The following is a 14,869-nucleotide window of genomic DNA, read 5'->3' as shown; positions in this document are numbered from 1 at the left end:
AACACCAAAAATAATCCCTCAGTATGGAATCTGAGCATGTCTCTTTGTGGTGCACCGTTTTACACTAATTCAAGTTTTTTTACATCTATTTTATAGTACAGATTTTAAATAACATAATATTCTAGATTTAAGAGGAAAATGTAGAAATTTAAAATTTTTATAGTTCGGTCATTGGACAAATCCTTGGTACAACGCATAAATTATTTCGAAATAATGCAAAATGGCTATAAGATATCTTTCTCTCTTTGGTGCCACCAACACCTACACCTAAAAAGAGAAATGAAATAAAATTTCATATAGAGACAGTGGAAAATATTGGAAGATGAATTTCGTGAAACAATTTATAAAAGTCAGCAAATATAGAGAGATTTTACTGCTGCCCGCATGAAAACTGGTAAATATTTTAAACGGACTCAAGAAAATATGATTATGAAAATTTAAATTTCATTGATTTTTAGTGATAAAAAAGTGCATAAAGAAATAAATGATTGATTGAATTAATTCCGTTAAACTTTTTAAATTAATGTTAAGGTCCCCTGACTAATTGTAATAGATTATAATGTGTTGACTTTTCCTGGGTACACTGCATCACATGATACTTTGTAGAGTCGTTAGAAATGGAACCCTTCTGTAACTTTGTTATGTACTATCATATCTTCACAAAATTAGTGTCGATGGTAATAGAGATAGACAAATTGATTAACCGAGTTAATTAACAATTATCTTGAAATTTTTCTAATATGGAAATAGAGATTTTAATAATTGGCGACTCTATGTAATATTATAATTATTACATAAAATGAAAAAAATGTTTTATATAATAGTTCCGAGATATCACCTTGGAAGCATCATTTTTCAAAATCCAATGACTCTCGAAATTATCATCAGAATTCTATAAATTTTTATTGCGATATTAATTCCATGAGACAAATCGATTCAATAAAAAAAGATTCTTGAGAGATTTAATAGAAAATTTTCAAGATAGTAATTAATTTACCATGTTAATTAATTCGATTAATCAATTTACTTATCTCAATAAATCTTCCCCCTCAAGTCATTACTATCGGCACCAAATTTCAGAAGATTCGATAATAAATAACAATATTACAGATATGCTCCATTTTTTTTTGTTGATGACTGTGCTTCTTTTACTTTCTTATACACACAGTATTCGAAGAGAAAGTATTGAAACTGTTACAATATTCGGTTTCCAGATTTTGACGAAATGCCACATTTCAGCCTTTTCCTAGTACGATGCATATTTTTCTGGCTCTGAGCACGATAACTCAAAATGCTTTGCACTAAACAGATGAAATTTGGTTTAGGGGTTTTACACCAAGTTTGAAGATTTCTGATAAATTTTGAACGAAACCCATTACCAGGGAAATGTCTTTTCGGCTGTTCGAATAGAAGTGAACACGATAATTACAAGTTGAAAATATCTAGAGGAATAGAATTTGGAGCATAATATATCAAATTTGGAACTAAATTTCTCAACTGTTTGGCTATCTGTATGCCTGTATTTTCGCAAGCATGTTAACGCCATTCCTCAGAGACGGATTGTCTTAAATGTATGACATTTGACATGCGATTTTGTGACAACAATCACAGTTCTTTGTTCAATTTTGGCTTTAATCGGTCGGACCATTAAACCGTTCGAAATTCTGGCATTTTTGTATTACCTGGATTACTAATTATTAATCGTTATAGATTGCATGCTAAATGTCCCTTTCGTAACTATTATTCGTCAGTAGCATGAGATTAATAATATAAAAATACAATTATCAAAGAGTAAACGAGAAAGTTCTTCGGAGACCATTCTCACTTATTACAACAGGATTCAATTTTCCGTGCCTTTCATAGGCCGCATATGAAATCTGTTTTAATACCTTTGATTGGTTTTACAGGTTTTTACCTGGAAAAACCTTTTAAACCTTTTAAACAGGTTAAGTTATTTTATGACTACTCTTTTCTATTGATATGTTGTGAGAAAGTAAGTTTTGCATCTAAAGCAATACCCCATTAAGTAATCATGCCTGAATGGATTAAAGTAGAACCATTTATTTAGTAAGAGTAAGTCAACCATCTGACTCTACAACCCGCCACAAAGGCACACGGATTTAAACCATAAAACTGAATGACCGGACCGCCGCAACAACAACACTGGCAGGAACTGTGGTTGAGTTCTAAGGGCCATCACCGGCCACGGTACAACCCTCCCCGAAGGAAGTACGTCTCGTCATCGATGGGAGGAGTCAGATCCCCCCCTATTTGTGTACCCTCCAGGGTGGCGGCATCCAACCACCATGCTGGAAGCATCTCATCCTCATTTCGAGGTGCCCCCATGGGGGTATTTTTGGTAAGAGTAAATAAAAGATTGGATTTTATCAGAATAACTAAGAATACTGAACTCTTCTGTGTTTAAGATTTTTTTTTTCATTATTTGAGTCTTTCAAATAGTATAAATCGTTTTGCAAACGATTAGCTCTAATACAAGAATGTCTGCCTGCAAAACTGCCTGTTTATTATATATATTTAAAAAAAAACTGAAATATAAAATTTGCCATTTTGTTTTTTCTTCAATACCACAGACATGCATAAAATAATATTTGATCAAATAAATCCATTATTTAATCTTGTATAAATCTGTTTTGTTGATTCCTAAGCTTGTAAAAGTTATAGCTGAAAACTTGAACAAGTCAGAAAGTCTTAAATTTTATATATGAATCTGGTCAGTTAAATTTTAGATCTGTCTCTATTAACAGCTGAATGTATATGCATATTGAGGCTCCATAGGTTTGATAATTTGTTCTGAAGCTACTACACATGAGACATATGTACTGTAAAGGATAGGAATAGGCACCTCTCACCGATTCTTTCTAGTTAAAATTTTAAATAATTAAAAATTAAAAGAAATTTTAGAAATTTTTTCCCTATTATTTTCAAACATACAGCAATTCAAAATGATTTTTAGATAATCTTAAACTCAAAAAAAGTTTTTTTAGTGATCTCAATTATTTTTACCTTATAATTTTTTTTTTTCTATTTCTAAAACTAGTTCAAAAAATACTTTTGTATTTATTCGCCTGCCTAACTCCTTTTTTAATGAGATATGAGGAACATCCACCTTACACAAGAAAATAATTTTCGGAAGAGTACTACATTTGAAGCTACATTCCGCATTTGAATATCTGTTAAAACGCCAGAACTTATTTCAGACATGATTAAACATTAGTTAGTTAGAGTAAAACACTATAATTTTATTAATTCAGTGGATGAAAATATTTCTTGTAAAGATTCAATCGGTTTCATGAAACAAATTATTGTTTCTTTTGGAATTAACTAAAATCTAATTATTATATCCTATTTACTATATAAAATATATTTTTATTAATATTAATTATTGGAAAATATACAAATATTAATTATTTAAAATATATAATTATTTGAAAATTTCACTATACAATTCTCGTTAAAACAAGTAATAGGTAATAAAATTAATCAATAATAAACTTTAAACAGATAATATTGAATAAAAAATATTAAATATTATCTGTTTAAAGTTTATTATTGATTAATTTTATTACTTATTACTTGTTTCAACGAGAATATTATAGCGAAGTTTTCAAATAATTATCCCCCAAATTTCAAGTTCTTAGACCAAGTGGTTTAAAATATCTCGCGAAGAATGAGATGATAACTGACTATTCAAAAGCTAAATCCGATTCAACATTTTCCAGGATGGAAAAAATAAATCGTGTAATATGTACAAAAAAGTTTTCACTTATTCATTGACCTTCTCTTATTGTCTCCATCTGAATGATTCAAAGGAAAATGACCCATAATTTGAAATAAGAGAAATATCCCCTTTTATAGTAATGATTCATAAATGCAGTATATCAATAAGGTTTTGTTGAAGTTTACCAATTTTTCAAAAAAAAGATTGAAATGTGAATTTACTATAAATCAAAACGCAGTAATAAATTTCAAACAAACTGATATCCATTTTAATTGATATTTCATCAAAATTTCTTTAGCAGCTCTGAAATATTCATTTGCGGTTTAAAAACAGGTGTTTAAATTTCTGAATAATGTGATAAGGTTTTATAATCACAGGTGTGTTCCGATGGGTCCCAATATGCAATGATTAATGAATTGCCAGGATGATAAAGATAAAAGTGCTTATAAATTAAAGTTTACGAACAATCTTATTTACATTCTCAGTTCATCAAACAGTTTCGGCTCGAAACTCATCCAGCAACATGAAGTACTTGGTTCTGTTCGCGGTTGCAGGTAAATATAATTTTTTCATTCATTTTAATCACAAGAGATCCTAGTAACTCTTATTTTTTTACTCTAAATTTTTTTAAAGTTCATTCATATATTTTTTCTGCGAAAGGTTTTTAAGATAATGTGTAATAAAAATAGTGCTCTTATTTTGATAACTAGAAAATCTAATCTTATCTCTACTTTCCTTAATTAATTTTTCGTTGGTCTTCAAGAAGTTGTGAAAAAAATGTCATTATTTTAAACAATAAAGTGAAAATGGATGTCTATTTATTAAAAAATTAATTAATTATGCATTATATTGTACAATTTTGAAGAATATCATTTCTTTAAATTGTAAGATGGAATAAGAATAACAGTAAGAATAAATAAATGGAAGCTTATTTATTGGAAAATCAATTAATTGCTCATTGGTCTTCAATAAATTGTGAAGAATATCATTACTTTGAGCAGTAAGATGAAATTGGAAGTTTATTTATTGGAAAATTAATTAATTGTTCACTGGTCTTCAATAAATTGTGAAGAATACCATTATTTTAAACAATAAGATGAAAATGGTAGTCTATTTATTGAAAAATTAATTAATTATTAATTATATTGGACAATTGTGAAGAATATCATTTCCTAAAATAGTAAGATGGAATAAGAATAACAGTAAGAATAAATAAATGGAAGTTTATTTATTGAAAAATTAATTAATTTTTCATTGGTCTTTGTGAAAAATATCATAGTTTCGATTCACGGGAAAATTTGAAAATAATATGCTAATTCTATAATTATAACTGAAAAGTCAGCAAAAGTTCTCATTTTAAATTATAGAGGCAAGTTATTAAAAGAAAAAATTTGAAGGAGACAGAAAATGCGACTTTAGTGTAAGAATTATCTGTGTCTAAAGAATCATTTTTTTGAATTATTTCTATTAATTGGTTCATCTGTCTTTATATCTTGATGTCCAATGCGACGGCAATTAAAACGACCCCAAGCCAAAAAGAAAGTTTGTATGGTTGCTCTTAGTATGGCTATTTTTGGAGATTTTTTTCCATTATAAGGCGGTTTATCACAATCGCCGTGGAAATCAAATTGTGCCCAAAAATGGAATGAGCTCCATAGAATTTACTACAAAGTTTTTAAACCCAAATTGTATGTTTGAATTATATTTGATATAAAGTTCTCTTCTTTCTATGTAAGTGCATCTGAAAGCCCTAATTCGGAAACGCAACAAGCTAGGAGGATTAAATTTGTATGGGACTTTGGCAAGTTATAAAACTGTAGATATTTGTTAAAATTTGAGACAGCCTTGAATTTGAGAAATGTTATATCAAAGTGCAATTGCATTTTGACTCACTGAGTTGAAGAACATGACATTACATAGAATTAACGACTTGTTTTCAGTTTAGTACTGGATAGCTAAAGAATTTCAAAATAAACGTAAAGAATTGAAAAGATGAAATAAAATTTTATCTACAATTGTAATGTTCTGTGGAGATTTATACATTTGAATTATAATTTCTACTACACACATGAAGAGATTTTCCCATAAGAAGTATGAAGTGTTGACATTGATTTTTAGGATATTTTATTTAAATTATAATGTATGTGTTCAGATTGTAATAAAATTATTTGGATATAATCATCAATTATTTCTAGAATTAATTGATGAAGAAAGAAGACCCGTTTTCTAGAAATGCAACCAATATTTTTATAAAAGAAAAATTTTTAACAGAAAGAAAATTAAAAAAACGCTGTTTTGAGAATTGCAAAGTAAAAGATATTTATTTACCGAGTTCGAAAGGAGACGATATCCTAAAATGTCACGGATTTGACAGAAATTCTCGAAGTGAAGGGGAATTTTAATAACATCTAAATCGATTTGGGTTTTTAATTAATATTTAGAGACTTACGTTTTTATGATATTCATTATGATTATATATTTTAAAAGTATCATTTTCTGTACCACATCCTTTAATGACTTGATTTTATTATCCGGAATTTTTGATATCGAAATATTTTCTACTTTTCCTTTCAATTGTATAAACGTATTTGATTTCTTTCATTCTATGAATAATTGTTTTCTACTTTCTAGTAGTTTTTAATAAGTGACAAAAGTCTTTATTGTAATTCTTACGAACTTTATAATAGCCTTTTTTTAATCCGCGTCAAGATTTCTCCTCCCATATAATACCTTCCGTAATAATTAAACTTAATCGAATAATAGATCATGTAATTCTGAAGGTAGTAAATGTTTTTAATTGTCCTCGGAAACAAAAAGCTATACTTAATTTCATCCCTATAACGCCAGAATAAAAATGAAGATTATGTCACATTATTTCCTCATTATAAACATGGAAGGCACAAAAAGTTGAACTGTGTAAAATGGACACCATTTACTATTTAAACCTTAAATGTTGAATTTTGTAATCACATGATATTTTGCTTTCAGCTCTCTTTGGATGCGTCCAATGTGATAAAGAGTGCTTTAGAGGGGTGTTCAAAGAATGTATGAGGGAACCAGTCCCAACGGATCGAATGACTCTATGTAAGTATCAACTTCTTGTCTGTAGAGAAAAAGTTAGAAGACTAATTTTTGAAAAACCATTTTTAAATTATAACAAGTCGTTATTTTATCCAAGCGAAGTGTAAGTTGCTGTGTACGTTACTTTCGAAATTTGCAGACGAATATTTCTTTGAAAATAACCAAGAATTAAAAAAATATATTAAAGAAGAGCAAATAATGGGTTGAAAAAACTCAATATTTTTATTAAGCGTTTTTTTCAAGAAAGGTTATTATATTTCTAATTCATCTTATAGCCATTGATTCTGCTGTTTTTGTGTTACCATTTAAAAAAAATTTGTATTCGCCTTGCTGTTTTTGTTCATAATGTTTAGAAATATGTTTTAAAATAAAACTCTTTTTCTTGATTAATGTAAATAAAAAATCGTTCTCTTGAAAAAAAATTGATCAGTCGTAAATTTCTTTTTCTGATTGATGTAAATATAAATAATTCTATTGAAATAATAGTAATAAATGTATTTAATCATTTTGTGCAGAAATATCACCTTCTTTAGGTCAGTTTTTTAAAACTGGAAATTTTTCTATTCAAAATCTTTTAACTCCCGCAATTTTCTCTATAGCTACACTTATATTTGTAAGTTAATTCTTGCTAATTTTATGACGAGTAATTTGTTCAGTGAAAAAATATTGATGGCCGTAATGATTTTTTATAAAGCCTAAATCAGCTACGTTAATTAAATAGAGATATTGGTTAAGTCGTAAGCATACGTCGTCTTCAAAAGTGTTTGTATTTATAAATTAAAAGGAAATATTGCTGCATGCATTAACAAAAACAAATATTTCCAAATAAGAATTTTTATAGCTGTTTTGAATAACATTTTAAGAATATGCAAAAGCTGTTTTATGAAAATTCAAAAATTAAAAAGAAAAAGAAATTTTATCCCTTTAAGACTTGATTCAAAAATGCAAAAAAAAAATCTGTACGTATTAATAAATATATTGCGATGAGAACAGCTTTTCATTCAGAACAGCTTTTGAAGGATTAGGTATAGAGTGAATAAGTTTTTTTTTTTTTTTCTAATGCTGCATTCCTCATTTGTTGCATCATTATTTTTTTTACTCCTTTTTTCTTATTAATGCTGTGTCTATGTATTATGATTTTCAATTTCCTCTATGTCTTTTTGGGTTTCAATCTGGCGACTGATGTGGTATTTTTAGAGAACTTACTGATCAAATAAACAAGATAATAGATCAAATAGGCAAAATAATAGACCACGTAGACGCAAATATACATAATAGTAGATCACGTAACGCAAATATACAAAGCAGTAGATCACGTAGACCTACATAGACAAGATAGTAGTTCAAGTAGACACAAATAGACAAGATAGTTAGAAACAGTTATCGAGATAATAGATTATCGAGAATAGTTTGGGGGTTATCTTAGTAAAATCAAAGTCCTTACCAATATCATATTTTGGGTTGATAATTTTTAATTGTAATTATATTTGTGTAAGCTGCATAATTCCTTATTACATTAATAAATATTAAACTACATAATCCTGATGCACTCCAGCATCCTTTGACTCTAATAATTTTTTATCTTCTAATTATCTCTATTTATTTTCTTCTTCTTCTTTATATAAATATATAATTATGCATCCATCAGAATCAAAAATGTCACATATGCTTTCGTCTACATATGAGAGACCATTCCAATACATTTTTCGGATTTATGCATCATCGATGACGCGAAAAAAACCATAAGCTTTTTATTTCCTTCATAACAAGAAGTTTGCTCAAGGATGAACATTTTTGCAATCCAGCTGAAATGAGCACTTTTCGTGTATTTCCAGATAGTTTTCAGATAGTCGAGTAGTTTTTAAAAAATGTCCGTCTCTCTGTAACAAGGATAACTTAAAATGATTTAAGCTGGACAGATGAAATTTTGTATGCGGTCTTTATAAAAATTTATAATTTCTGTTAAATTTTCAGTAAAATCTGTACAGATGAAATGTCGTCTGCCCGGCTGTTCGAATATAAGTTAACACGATAAGTACAAAACGAAGACACCTAGATAGATGATTCGATACACATAATTGATATTTATAGTCTCAAATTTTGAACCAGATCCAACAACAGGTTATTTGTCTATCGGTCTATTCCTTCAGAAACATATAAACGTGATAATTAAAAAAAGCCCCGACTTAAATATATAAAATTTTGTATGAGATTATTTGATTATAAATGTAGTTATTTGTCAAATTTTTGTTTCAGTGACTTCAGGAAAAACGTCTAAATTATGAATTTGATTTTCGTTTACTATTAACCGCATATCACGGCTGTATCGCAAAAAAACTCGCCAAGGATCACACGATAGATACAACTAAAATCATAAATTCACGCCAAAAAGTATTTCGCAACGATTGTATGCCATATAAGGCGTCATGCCAGGCGTTTCTTTGCATTATAAACTTATTAGAGAGTATATGTGAAAGCCGACATGTTCTTACTTTGGCTTTTCTTCTTTCAACTTTTCACATACCGCGTAGTAAAATGCGTTAAATTTACAATTTAGCGACATACCAATTATGTTTACCACAACTGTGATAAAAAATAATCACATTTAGATTGTTGTTTTTTTATTTTTACACTGCTACGGATCATTTAAAAATGATAATTAGAATAATTAGATGTAAGCAGCAAAGATTCTACCAAACAATTTTCAAATATAATCAAAATATAAAAATAAAAGTGGAAGATGGTAATTTTAGTTACGAATTTATCCTAAATTTTTTGAGGTAATATTACTTTTATGATTCATTTTATTTCTGTTTCCTTGTATTTTAATTTTTTCATTGAAAAACAAAATACAATACAATAAAATAAAATCCATTTTTTTTGAATAACAAGGATATTATATGAAAAAACATTAGACTTCATATTCGAATTCAATTTCATGCTTCATGTCAGCATTTTTTCTTCATACTTTTTAAATATTTTAATTCTTTTGAAAGATATTGTTGTTTAAAAAAGCAGTGAATTAAATCGGTTGACCATTTTGTCAATTTGAATAAATCAACTTAAACATACATCTGTATCAACATTGTGAATGTGCATTGTGCATTGCACAATAAGCAATGTTCTATCTTTAAAGCGTCCCTTTTTTTCGCTGAACCAATAAATAAATAAATAAAAATAATTAAATTCGAGTAAAGGACATAATTCTTTGAGTTCTACATTCAAATGACTGGCAAATGTTGTTTTTAGTAGCATTGTTAGTTTTAGTAGCATTGTTATATAACTATCACATGGGCCCCTTTCTATATTAACTGCCATTTAGTGCCTCATTCAAATATACAAATGTATACACAGATATTTATAAAATTTACATTTTAAAAGTTAATATATCTTGAAAATGATATAGAAAGATTTAATTAACATTATTTCCTATAATTTATATTAACCAGATTATTAACATTTATATATTATATCGAATTATAACAATCAGAGACATAATATATTTTTTTCCAATATAGGTCCCCCCCCCTTCTGTTTCGGTTACTGGTAGAAATAAATTTAGAGAAGTTTATACAAAGATATACCTGACTTTAGTGAAATGACATTACAATATATATATTGTCTTCTTTTCTGTGTATTCTATCGATTTATAACAGTTGTATAGATAGTATCGTTTTCCCAATATCCTCTTAGGGATTTCCTCCCTTGTATTTCGGTTCCACGTAGAAATAGAAATTTAGAGAAGTTCATACAAAGATATACCTGACTTTAGTGAAATGACATTACAATATATATATATTGTCTTCTTTTCTGTGTATTCTATCGATTTATAACAGTTGTATAGATAGTATCTTTTTCCCAATATCCTCTTAGGGATTTCCTCCCTTGTATTTCGGTTCCACGTAGAAATAGAAATTTAGAGAAGTTCATACAAAGATATACCTGACTTTAGTGAAATGACATTACAATATATATATTGTCTTCTTTTCTGTGTATTCTATCGATTTATAACAGTTGTATAGATAGTATCTTTTTCCCAATATCCTCTTAGGGATTTCCTCCCTTGTATTTCGGTTCCACGTAGAAATCGAAATTTAGAGAAGTTTATACAAAAATATACATGACTTTAGTGAAATGACATTTCAATATATATATTTTCTATTTTTCTATTCTTTTTCTTTACATTTGTTAAAATTTTATTTCATTTTATTTATAATTATATTTATTATTGTTATATTTATTACGCTTTATATTTTGTCAGTTTTTTAATTTCTTATGTAATTTATATTGTTATTTATTGTCATCAGTGATGTCAATGGTTAAGCTAGATGGAATCCCCATTTATGTATTAAAAGTTCACATGATGGCATTTATCAATCTATTTTTTTTTCAGGCGATGAATTCAAATATCAGATAGATTGTGTTGCTCGCGTCGCAAATAAATGCAACATGCCTTTCAAAGAAGATGCTGATCAACTCAAAAGAAGTGTTACGACACTTTGTTCACTTGATGGCATGAAAGCATGTACGAAAATTCATTTTGTCAACAATTATTTCTATAATTATTTTTATCCTCCATTTAAGCTAAAGTAGATTCTATTAGACTCCTTCAAAAAATTTTGCATTTTTTTTTAAATGAAATTTTGTATAAATACATATCATAATATACCAATAGTTTTATCTAAACTTTTAAACTAAATATTATGTATAAATATATATAATTTTGTTTAGATTTATTATAGTCAAATATATATATAACTTTTAACTAAATGTTTTCAGCTAAAAGTTTTAAGTGTATTTAAAGTTTTTCCATAATATATTAAATTGCATTAAAAATTTTATATATTTCCATAATATATAAATATACAAAATCTTTTCATGTCCGTATAAATATATTTCAAAGATTTTAAAATTTTTTATTTGCTGTGAAGCAGCTGTAATTTAATATATAATATTCCTTTTTTATGAATGCTTGATTCTATTTTTATTGTTACAATTATATCGATAATGCATAAATAAATACATGTTAAAAATAAAAAAAAATAAAAACAATTCTTTTGTTTTAAAAAGTAAAAAATGTATTTATTTTAAATTATTCTTTTATTTGAAATTTGTTCTTTGAAATATTAAGGAATTTCATAGTCAATTTTTCCGTAAATTCACAAACAATTAGTACCATTCATATCGAAATTATATTAAATTATTAATTAAAAATGAATGGCTTGCCAATATAAGAATATGGAAATGTCATTTAAAACATCTAAGTGCTGAAAATTTAAAAAAATATTTCTTATCAAAAAGTGATGAGGAATCAGTAATAAAATTTAATCTTTATATGCATATAGTAAGACACATGTTTGAAAAAGAGATCAAATTTAAAAAAAAATTGATATGCACGGTAAATTAATGTGTATAAGTTGCAAAATACGTTATCTCCTGGTTATTTTTTCCGATACAATAGTAATAGATTTTTAATTTAGTAAAAAATGCAAGTGCTAGTGATGCTAGTAATGAATGAAGTGAAAATGATAAAGGTATAATGATATTAACGTCATTGTTATTGATATGTTTTTAAGTGTCTACTACATATACTTTCATTTTTACTAATATCTACTATATCTACTTTTATTTTTCATCAGGGTTTGATACAGAAAAGGCTTGCTTCAAGAAATCTGTCAACGACAAACAGTGTACTGGTCCCTTGGATGAAGCCACGAGCAACCTCAAGACTTCTGAAGATTTCATCAGAGCAAACAAAAAGGTTTGCAAGTAAGTAGTTTCATTATATTCTTAAGAAAAATGATAAGAGAATGATAAACAATGAAGTTATATGGCCTTTTTCCTCCCCCCCCCACATACCTAACCTTAAAACAGAAACTAAATTGTGGTCAGAGATAGCAAATTAAATCAGTGAATTAATAACTTTCTCATCTGCTTCCTACTTTCAACTGAAATATTTATATCCACAGGGCAGCTTCATCTGTGAAATTAAAAAAAAACACACACAAGGTGCTATATCGAGTGAATAGGGGGGGGGGGTGCTGATTATATTTTGCAAAAACGAGTCAGGAATAGTAATTTCATTGTGAGAAAAGAATTACAATTTTGCAAAACTCGTAAATTATTTTGCCTCATTTCTCATATTTTTCGGTGAGTTCTTTCACTCAAAGAGGTAAAATATTTCAATAATATTCTGTATTGAAATTTTTACAGCTTAGTAGAAAATTAAATTCACAACACCTTTACAAAAACGAATAAGCTAATTTGACTTATCAGTAACGTTAATACGGTCAATATGGTCTTTTAAGTTCTTATTTAATCTTTTAAGCTTATTTTTCCATTTCAACCTTCTATTATCAAAATCACGCATTCATTTTATAACAGTTAATAATGATTCTTACAAAGAATTCGGTTTGTGAAATCATTTTCTTATGTACTTGAATTTGTTTTTAGTAAATTCAAGATTCCTATAAAATTTTCCGCGAAATCAGCTTTCCTTAGAAGCGAAATCCCGTAACTCTTTCAAAATTACATGACAAACAACAGAAAATTACATGAAAAATATTTTTAACATGTCTCTGATTGTTAAACCATGATCACGATCGACAATTCTCTGATCTGATCTCCTTTTTCTTGTGATAAGGTATCGGCCTTGGGACTTGAAGTTCCTAAGTTCACGAATTCATTTCACCAAAGAACCGCCATGTAAACGAGTGTGGTGCTTATTAATTACGACGTGAACAAATGTCCTTTGGCTGTATGATGAGGAATTTTGGAAATAAGAAGTGTGCCTTCTCAAGTGTCATCCTCATCATCTGACCATAATTCAAAAGTACGAGGTCCATCCCAAAGTAGCTTCAGTGTTGCTTTGAAACGGAATGTAGTGAAATTAAACTAAACTGATCGGCATATTGGTTATTGATCGAAATGTGTTTGTGTATGTATGTATGTGTAAAGGGGTGGGGTCTACCAGAATAACATAATGACAAAATTTCTAATTTCCCATTTTTAATTATTTCTAACTTTTAATATTTTACATCTTTAAAGGATTTTTACAATATTTTAAATACTTTTTTTTACGAAATGCATCACTGTAAAAATTTCATGCATGTTCTTTGCGTAATAGCATTCAATATTTTGGAAAATCGACATGGTTAAAATTATTATATCATTAAAAACAAATCTTTATTCTAAACGGTAACAAGAAATCCAATATTGTGTGTTACCAGATTTTTATAAAAGAAGTAGAAAAATTGTAAAAATTTATGCAAGCAGTATCTAATATACATATTTCACAGCTACATTACTTTCGATTTGTAGGTTATTCGAACCTTACTCAAACTGCGTAGAAGAGAAAGTTGAAAAGAATTGTGGAACAGCAGCTCAACATTTGTTCGACTGGATTTACAAGCCTTTCCGAAGCATGAGCAATTCTCTCTGTGAGGAGCTGATTCTTCCAGCAGATGAGAAAGACAGCCGACCTGACAACTTCGGACTCCTCAATATTTATTTCACCGTAGTAGGAGTCTTTTTTGCTTCTTAAATAAACACAAAAATGTATACATTTATAAAATAATTGCCATGAATAAAATGGTCTGCTTTATTTTCTTAATAATTTTTCCTAACTAATTTAACTGATGAAAACCCAAAGCAAAAGGTTAGAGATCATATATATCATGCCACCAGTTTCAAGTCCTTGAAATAACAATAGCTATTGCAAAGCACAAAATAAGTGAATAAAAATAGTATGCATTAAACTTACAACTTTTCTTCTGCTAATTTTCTGAAATTTGTGACTTTATTCTTAAAGAGTGATTATTTATTCATTCTTCAAAGTACAGTGAGTCTCTAGATACTGCTTATTCCCATGCGTTTAGCAATCGTCAGATACCATCTCGAAAAAACGATAAGTCTTTTGGGGCGATCCTCGAATCCACTTACTTTTGGACTTTATAAGAATCGAAATGCTGATTAGTCAGGCCGTATGCCATCGTTCGAAACAAATTGTAGTCGGAAGGATCAACGTTTGAATACGGTGGGTGAGACAAC

At 28.2% G+C, this 14,869-nt stretch overlaps 1 protein-coding gene across 1 annotated transcript; it reads left to right on the top strand.

Moving 5' to 3' along the window:
- Positions 1-4,217: 4,217 nt before the first annotated feature.
- LOC129989080 (uncharacterized) lies at positions 4,218-14,427 on the top strand. The gene is made up of 5 exons (XM_056097401.1): positions 4,218-4,293; positions 6,728-6,823; positions 11,214-11,345; positions 12,460-12,589; positions 14,141-14,427. Exons 1-5 carry the CDS (start codon positions 4,263-4,265, stop codon positions 14,361-14,363), a joined length of 612 nt encoding a protein of 203 aa, XP_055953376.1. The 5' UTR covers positions 4,218-4,262; the 3' UTR covers positions 14,364-14,427.
- The last annotated feature ends 442 nt before the right edge of the window (positions 14,428-14,869 follow it).

This window comes from Argiope bruennichi, chromosome 10, assembly GCF_947563725.1.
Source record: "Argiope bruennichi chromosome 10, qqArgBrue1.1, whole genome shotgun sequence".
Taxonomy (NCBI): Eukaryota; Metazoa; Arthropoda; class Arachnida; order Araneae; family Araneidae; genus Argiope; species Argiope bruennichi.
This window is presented reverse-complemented; position numbering and strand designations above follow the sequence as displayed.

Coding starts and splice junctions, on each gene's coding strand:
- LOC129989080 (XM_056097401.1), top strand. CDS start 4,263: ATGAAGTACTTGGTTCTGTTCGCGGTTGCAG. Junction 6,824..11,213: donor AACGGATCGAATGACTCTAT/GTAAGTATCAAC, acceptor TTTTTTTTTCAG/GCGATGAATTCAAATATCAG. Junction 12,590..14,140: donor GCAAACAAAAAGGTTTGCAA/GTAAGTAGTTTC, acceptor TTCGATTTGTAG/GTTATTCGAACCTTACTCAA.